The sequence below is a fragment of the Sinocyclocheilus rhinocerous genome, unplaced genomic scaffold (assembly GCF_001515625.1).
Source record: "Sinocyclocheilus rhinocerous isolate Xijiao unplaced genomic scaffold, SAMN03320098_v1.1 scaffold3662, whole genome shotgun sequence".
Lineage (NCBI taxonomy): Eukaryota > Metazoa > Chordata > Actinopteri > Cypriniformes > Cyprinidae > Sinocyclocheilus > Sinocyclocheilus rhinocerous.
This window is the reverse complement of record NW_015629036.1, coordinates 166,975-175,914: the sequence shown is the minus strand read 5'-3', so window position 1 is coordinate 175,914 and position 8,940 is coordinate 166,975. Positions and strand designations below refer to the sequence as shown.

General features: G+C 36.8%; 2 protein-coding genes across 4 annotated transcripts in view; both read right to left on the bottom strand.

The window, feature by feature from the left end:
* The window catches only part of agbl5 (AGBL carboxypeptidase 5), a 21,587-nt gene extending 14,193 nt beyond the window's left edge, over positions 1-7,394 (bottom strand). The window contains exons 1-5 of one of the 2 annotated variants that reach the window (XM_016550329.1): positions 7,122-7,394; positions 5,890-6,061; positions 5,439-5,608; positions 4,041-4,218; positions 3,714-3,892 (exon numbers count right to left, since the gene is read on the bottom strand). In XM_016550329.1, coding sequence (XP_016405815.1) covers positions 3,714-3,892; positions 4,041-4,218; positions 5,439-5,608; positions 5,890-6,061; positions 7,122-7,300 — 878 coding nt within the window. In that variant the 5' untranslated portion in view covers positions 7,301-7,394. The remainder of the gene's footprint in view (positions 1-3,713; positions 3,893-4,040; positions 4,219-5,438; positions 5,609-5,889; positions 6,062-7,121) is intronic. The other variant, XM_016550328.1, reaches the window with a different exon arrangement.
* A 790-nt stretch (positions 7,395-8,184) lies between these two features.
* Positions 8,185-8,940, bottom strand: part of mapre3b (microtubule-associated protein, RP/EB family, member 3b) — an 8,385-nt gene continuing 7,629 nt past the window's right edge. For both annotated transcript variants that reach the window (XM_016550325.1, XM_016550326.1), the window contains exon 8: positions 8,185-8,940. This exon is cut by the window's right edge and continues 361 nt beyond it. The gene's annotated coding sequence lies outside the window, so the exon portion shown is untranslated.

Genomic DNA, 8,940 nt, shown 5'->3' with positions numbered 1-8,940 from the left:
GTTCGGAGCTCTTTCAGAACTTCCGGATCATGACCACCCTCGTGCAGGTCCTTCAGTGCCTTGGCCTGATGAACCTGCAGTAATGCCATAGCGTGTAAAGCGGAGGCAGCTTCTCCACAAGCCGTATAAGCAGACCAGGTCAGACCAGACGAATGCACGGGAGGGGAGCGACGGGTTTCCCCGCCAGGAGGAGGCGGTCTTAGGACACAGCTGCATCGCTACCGACCGCTCCACCGGGGGGATCGCCGTATACTCCCTAGCTGCACCCCCGTCGAGGGTGGTGAAGGAGGAGGAACCAGCAGGTCGGTTTCTGGCAGTAAAAGGTGCTATCTATGACCTGGTGAGCTCCTCATGCACCTCCGGGAAGAAAGGCACCGGGGCGTGGCACTGAGAACCAGCGCGAGCCACCCCGAGAAACCAATCGTCCAACCTCGAGGGGCCGGGACGTGGTGGAGGTTTCCACTCGAGCCCTACCCTCTCGGCGGCCCGGGAAAGCATAGCCGACATCTCCGGATCCGATTCAGGCGTTGCCACAGTCCCGGAGGGCAGCAGCGCAGCCGAATCTTCCTCTCCAGAGAGCTCTCCCTTCGATGCAGTAATTGACATCCGGTCGTTGGGAGGATCACCGAAGAATACCGCTGGTATGCTCTTTGATGAGGGCCCTGCGCGTTCCTTTGGCGGCTCGACTGCTTGCGAAGCGCTAGAAGAGTGATGGTTTGCCACCACTGTAACCCTCAGACCGCCCGTGTTACTGCCCGAAGTAGTCCTCGCCTGGCTGCCGCCAAGACGAACACTAGATCGCGGCAGAGGCAACGGAGCTCCAGCCCCCTTGAGGTAACAGAGCCTGGCCCGCAGCTCTGAGATGTTCATCTTTCCGCAATGGGAACATGACTCATCCACGAACGCCACCTCAGTGTGTTTAATGCCCAGAAATGTGAGGCAGCAATCGTGACCAATGTGCCAGGTAACGACCGCATCCAGAAACGCACGGGTGAAACGGCATCTATAAAAAGACGATCCGTTGTCTTAAAGACGCACCCATGTAAGCTCTTTTAGAAAAATAAGCTCTTTCAGGGTAATGCTCTTTTAGGTGCTGAGACGCACAGGGGAGATGGCCGCTTGCAGCCTGACAGGGGGGCGACGCGGAATGAAAACGTTTTTTTTAGGAATCGTGGCAGTAGAGGCGGCGCAACTATATAACGACATGTGAATAATCCCGCCCATGCGAAAGCGGTACTAACCTGCAGTGGAACCGAGCCGAGTCGTACCACGCAGTGGAAAAGTGCCAAATGTGCATTGGCTTGTTTAGTTTACACTCAAAGTGGATTGGTCTCTCTAAACGAGATCCCAATTCGTCGGTCACTGATGTGACTTCAAGAGTGACTTCAAGAGTGACCGACTAAAAGGGAACTGACTACATTAAAAACACTTAAAATAAATGATTACTTTTAAAACACATACAATAAATGATTAGATTTAAAAACTTTAAAATAATTGATTAAATTTAGACCACTTAAAATAATTAATTACATTTAAAAGAAGCAAATGTAAGTAAATAATTGAATTGAAAATAAATGATAAAATGTATAATATTTCAAATGAGTCATTATATATATATATATATATAAAAAAAAATTAAATAACTAATTAAATATAAAACCCTTGAAATAGCTGATTAAATTTAAAACACTTAAAAAGGCTGTATAAATTTAAAAAACTTAAAATATATGATTAAATGTAAATCATTTAAAATAATCATTTAATTTTAAGACAGATAAAGTAACTGATTAAATAAAATAATCAATTAAATTAAAACATTAAAAACTATTTATTAAATTTAAAACATGCAAAATAACTAAATAAATCTAATCTAATTGTTTAACAGTTAATAAATGTGTTTTATATGGTTCAAAAAATAAGGTTGAAAATGCCAAGTTTGCAAAGAGATGAAAAGACAACTGAACAAAAGAAAAAAGAAAAAAAAGAAATCGTCATTGATGTTCAATAAACACGAGACTGAAAGAGCTCCCAGATGACCTCTTACCTGTAGTGACCCCTGACGACCCCGTCGGGGTTCAGCATGGGAATGAGTTTGAAGACGAACATCCTGCGGAGCGTCTGAGCGCGAGGATCGTCCGGACTCAAGATGAAGTTCAGGAAGCCGTTAAAAACGAAACTAGACGGCGTCTCACCGGGATGAACACGACTGCTCAGAAAAAACACCTGAACGCACGAGAGAAAACACACACAGACACACACACAGACACAGAGACACACACACACACACACACACACACACAGGAATGACGTGTGTGATCTGATCATGTTCTGGAATCATGAGGAAATCACGTCAGGAGTGAATGTCTGATACCCGTTTGCCGCTGAAGCCGTGCGGTCGAGGCGTGCCGAGGTCCGGGAAGAGTCTCTCCAGCCGCGGCTCTCTCTCCTCCAGCAGACCGTGACACGACGAGACCGTGATCAGATCCACCCTGTGACCATCCAGAGAGTAACACAGCAGCTCACGGTGATAGTAGATGCTCTCCAGCGGACTGCAGACCAGAAAAACACCATCAGACAAGCAAACTACAAACTGCACCGCTTCACTGCAGGAAGAAAGAGAGGTTTTTACGAAATAAGAACAATTTAAAAAAGGAAAAGACACATTAAATGTGTTTAAAATATATCAATGTATAAAAAGTGGGGGGGAAGCTAAATATGCAATACATTATATGGTGCTTAACATTTAAAAAATAAAAAATTATGCAAAATGTGCAATAAAATATAATAGTGTTCATTTAACATTTAAAAATTAAAATGATGCCCCAAACATACATTGAAATATATAGTAAATATGTAACATTTCAAAAACAAACAAAAAAAAGCAAAATGTGCAATATATAAAATTCATTTCACATTTAAACATGAAAACATGCATTAAAGGTGCATTAAAAAATATAGTGTATATTTAACATTTCAAGAATAGAAAAAGCAAAATGTGCATTATTTATAATATAGTGTATTTTCTTTTTTGACATAAAAAAGAAAGTAATGCAAAATGTGCAATAAAATTTAGTGTTAATATTTAAAAAATACACAATGTAAATGTACAATAAAATATGTAGTGTATATTAAACATTTAAAAATCAAAATTAAATTAATTAAATATAAAACCCTTGAAATAGCTGATTAGATTTAAAACACTTAAAAAGGCTGTATAAATTTAAAAAACTTAAAATATATGATTAAATGTAAATCATTTAAAATAATCATTTAATTTTAAGACAGATAAACTGATTAAAAAAAATTAAATAACTAATTAAATATAAAACCCTTGAAATAGCTGATTAAATTTAAAACACTTAAAAAGGCTGTATAAATTTAAAAAACTTAAAATATATGATTAAATGTAAATCATTTAAAATAATCATTTAATTTTAAGACAGATAAAGTAACTGATTAAATAAAATAATCAATTAAATTAAAACATTAAAAACTATTTATTAAATTTAAAACATGCAAAATAACTAAATAAATCTAATCTAATTGTTTAACAGTTAATAAATGTGTTTTATATGGTTCAAAAAATAAGGTTGAAAATGCCAAGTTTGCAAAGAGATGAAAAGACAACTGAACAAAAGAAAAAAGAAAAAAAAGAAATCGTCATTGATGTTCAATAAACACGAGACTGAAAGAGCTCCCAGATGACCTCTTACCTGTAGTGACCCCTGACGACCCCGTCGGGGTTCAGCATGGGAATGAGTTTGAAGACGAACATCCTGCGGAGCGTCTGAGCGCGAGGATCGTCCGGACTCAAGATGAAGTTCAGGAAGCCGTTAAAAACGAAACTAGACGGCGTCTCACCGGGATGAACACGACTGCTCAGAAAAAACACCTGAACGCACGAGAGAAAACACACACAGACACACACACAGACACAGAGACACACACACACACACACACACACACACAGGAATGACGTGTGTGATCTGATCATGTTCTGGAATCATGAGGAAATCACGTCAGGAGTGAATGTCTGATACCCGTTTGCCGCTGAAGCCGTGCGGTCGAGGCGTGCCGAGGTCCGGGAAGAGTCTCTCCAGCCGCGGCTCTCTCTCCTCCAGCAGACCGTGACACGACGAGACCGTGATCAGATCCACCCTGTGACCATCCAGAGAGTAACACAGCAGCTCACGGTGATAGTAGATGCTCTCCAGCGGACTGCAGACCAGAAAAACACCATCAGACAAGCAAACTACAAACTGCACCGCTTCACTGCAGGAAGAAAGAGAGGTTTTTACGAAATAAGAACAATTTAAAAAAGGAAAAGACACATTAAATGTGTTTAAAATATATCAATGTATAAAAAGTGGGGGGGAAGCTAAATATGCAATACATTATATGGTGCTTAACATTTAAAAAATAAAAAATTATGCAAAATGTGCAATAAAATATAATAGTGTTCATTTAACATTTAAAAATTAAAATGATGCCCCAAACATACATTGAAATATATAGTAAATATGTAACATTTCAAAAACAAACAAAAAAAAGCAAAATGTGCAATATATAAAATTCATTTCACATTTAAACATGAAAACATGCATTAAAGGTGCATTAAAAAATATAGTGTATATTTAACATTTCAAGAATAGAAAAAGCAAAATGTGCATTATTTATAATATAGTGTATTTTCTTTTTTGACATAAAAAAGAAAGTAATGCAAAATGTGCAATAAAATTTAGTGTTAATATTTAAAAAATACACAATGTAAATGTACAATAAAATATGTAGTGTATATTAAACATTTAAAAATCAAATTTAATGCTAATGTGAAAAATATTTTATATTTATAAAATATTTTAGTTTTTAGCATTTAAAAAAATGCAATATATATAATGTATGATTATAAAATATAGTATATAGTATAGTAAAATGATATAGTGTATATTTAACGTTTCAAAAAAACAATAATGCAAAATATGCGATTAAATTTATAGTGCATATCTAACATTTTAAAAAATCCAAAATGTGCAATAAAGTATATAATGATTATTTTACATTTCAAAAATAGGTAATAATGCAGAATGTGGATTTAAATATGTAGTGTATATTTAACATGTAAATGTTTTTTTAAATGTGCAATAAAATATATGTACTGTATATTAAACATTTAAAACTAAAATTTTATGCAAATGTGAAAAATATGTATAGTTTTTAGCATTAAAAAAATACAAAATGCAAAATGCAATATGCATATAGTATAGTAGAAAGTAAAAGTATATAGTGCATATTTAACATTAAAAAAGCAAAATGTGCAATAAAATATAGTGTAATTTCTTTGTTTTTTTACATAAAATAATGCAAAATGTGCAATAAAATATATATAGTTCATTTCTGATGTGAGAAATGTGACTGCGGCGTGTTTAGTGGTTCTGCACCTGCAGGGCCCCGGCGTGTGTGCGGCACTCAGGAGCCTGTGGTCGAGCTGCAGCATCATGTCCTGACACTCCGTGTACGAGAACGGATAACAGAAGGAGAAGTATGTGGTGACACCGCGCACCTCCAGCAGACGATGAACAAACGACAGGATGAACTGACCGTCTGACATCTGCATACACAGACACACACACACACACACACACAGACACACACAAACACAGACACACGCACAGGCACAGACAGACACGCACAGACACAGACACACAGACACGCACAGACAGACACAGACAGACACAGACACAGACACACGCACAGGCACAGACAGACACGCACAGGCACAGACACACACAGACACAGACACGCACAGGCACAGACACACAAGAGTTATTCACAGCTCGATCACAACAGCAGATTATTTAAAGACAGCCTCTTCTCCAGCTGTGTCTGCACCTCAAACGTGGGTCTGTCGCGGACTCTCTCCCAGCGCGCTCTGACAGGCACCGAGCGTACGAACGGTGTCATGCCCTGCGAGTACAGCTTGCTCTGTTTGTTCATGTTCATCATGTTGATCTTCAGCAGTTTGCCCGGCAACATCCCGCGAACGCTGAAGTAAAACCACGACCTGTCAAACACACAGATCACGTCCTTAATTCAACATCACACCCATTTATTCTGGAACATGCACTCGTTCATCGCTCGCAATAAAACCAAGAACCTGTCACAGAAAGTCAATGAGGTTTATTTTAGTCAGTGATGCAACACAATTAATTTCCTACCAAAACTCTGAAGTTTTCATTCAGTCAAAAATAAAAGTTTATTTATTAATAAATTATTACACAAAGAGTTGTGTAAAGACATATATCAGCTTCTTAATAAAAAACAATTATGTTTATACTCCAATTCATTGTTGAAATATAAACATTTAAACTGTGGCTTTAATAAAAACATGTTTTCATGTTACATATACAATATATATTTTATTGCACATTACTTTCATTTTTTTATGTTAAATAAACATTATATATATTTCATTGCACATTTTGCTTTTTATTCAGACTTTATACATTAATATATTTTAAACACGGTGAAACACCTTTCTTTTTCTTTTCTTTTCCTGTAACTTAACTAAATTTAGCAATTTCTAGTTTCAATTTTTTTTGGATCTTTCAAAAATAATACATGTTCAAAAACATAGCAATACCCATGGCACTGCAAATTAATATTTATTTAATATATTTAATTAATATTTAATATAAACACTTAAACGGTGACTTTAACATAAATTTGTTTTCATGACAGAACATTTCAAATGTGGCACATTTTGCATTATTTTATTTTTGAAATGTTCAATAAATATTATATATTTTATTGCATATTTTGCATTATTTTATTTTTGAAATGTTTAATAAATATTATATATTTTATTGCATAATTTGCATTATTTTATTTTTGAAATGTTCAATAAATATTATACATTTTATTGCATATTTTGCATTATTTTCATTTTTGAACTATAAAAATTATTGCATATTTTATTCACTTTTAACACATTATTTATAGATGAATATATTAATTTTCAGCCAAATATTTTAGGATGCCTCACTGATTTTAATTGTATTTTGACTGATGTTGAACAGATCCAGCAGTGTCTCAGATCTGAATATGATGATAAATCTATCTACCGGTTGCCATTCTCGAACTCGGTGCTGGCGCAGTCGGGTTTGGTCCAGACGTTGAACTCATAGTCGGGCTGCAGCTGCACTGAAGCGCTGGGTTCGGATGGCTCCACTCGCTCCACACGAGCCAGATTCCCCGAGTCGAAGCTCGAGCTGAACACCATGCTCCCGAAGCGGAACTCCATGACCGAAAGACGTTCAAGCAGCGCTGAGACTCTTCATCTCCACACCTGAACAACAAACACAACACACACCATCCGTCAGTGACCTCTAACCCTGAACATCAGCATTCAGCTCACGACCCATTAAACACACGTCAAAGCCACTGCAGCAGATCCTGTGTCTCCTCTGACGTACCTGCTCCTGTAACCAATCCTGTAATGATCACGCATTAGCTGGAAAGACAAGCACAGACCAATGGAGGAAGCGTTATTATGGATTACGGACTCATATTTTAGTTAAAAACGTCTTAATGATGGATTTGTTTCTTACAAACACGCAGCTTGTGGATATATATCTATATATTTGGGTTCCATTACACAATGAACATTAAAAAAAAAAATCACAGAAGCAGTGAGCAGGACTGAACCGGATTGGTTTGTTTATTTATAAATCATTTACAAAGTAACAAATCAGCTCATCTTACAGGACACACGCCTGCTTCAAATGATACACTGTATTTTAACAATGCGGTTTCCATAGCAACCCTGTTATTCTGGAGTCTGATGGCAGAAGATGCAGGTTGGGTAAATAAAAGTAAAAAGGTTAAAAAACACTAACTAAAATTGACAATGACAAGGAATTCCTTTTAATTAATCTTAACCAAATTTCATCTTCATGAATGAAAATTTGCAAATAATACATTTAGCATTAACACGATAAGTGTACAAGAGACCATATTGTTATATTTTATTTGACTATATATATGTATACACACAACAAATCTCAAATCCATCACTGTGACCCTTTAAATCTTCATTATATGTTGATTATTATATATTATATCCGTTTATCGGTGTCTGATGTCTATGTGCAGGTGTAGTGTGAATAAACCAGCAAACACACATCCTTCATTCTCCACACTTTTTTATTTTACAAAGAAAAACTCCACATGGATGCATGTTTGCAAACGGTTGTTGCCATGACAGCAGATGAGGAGTGAAAGGGTTAATGACACAGGCCTGTCAATCAAATAATAAAGACTGAGAATGAAATGTTACATTAAAACATAGCAGCTAGAAAACTGTTTTGTAGCGTCAGTCGGGTAACTGTTAGTAATGGCCAAGTCTCTTTTCTTCTTCGTATTCATTGACTTTTCCATTCAATGTTAGTTGTTCTTTTTCATGCCGTTTGACGGTTTCCTTTATAAATAAATAAAACTCTCACACCTGCACTATCAATAATGATTTAAACACACACAAACTCTTTAAAGTCAGCATGAAGACTCGATTTGCTGTCCTAACACGCGGTTCTGGTCTGATGGTGAATGTAATAAGATCAGGAGCAGGAATAAGAAAGTAAATAGGCTTCATGTTGATTTGAAGCTTATTTAACCTGCGTTTTGTCTGGGATTTGATCCTTAGTGTCCACTTCATTCACTGCTACTCAAAACCCCTCTAAAGAAAACAAAAGATTCAAATGAAAAATGACAAAAGTGCCAAGCTCTCTAATAAATAAGCCAAAAAAAAAAAACTGTTAACCTTGGCTCAGTGTGTGTCGCTACATCAGTGTGTGTGTGTGTGCGTGTGTGTGTATGTGTGTGAGAGTGTATGTGTGTGTGTGAGTGAGTGTGTGTGTGTGTGTGAGTGAGAGTGTGTGTGTGTGT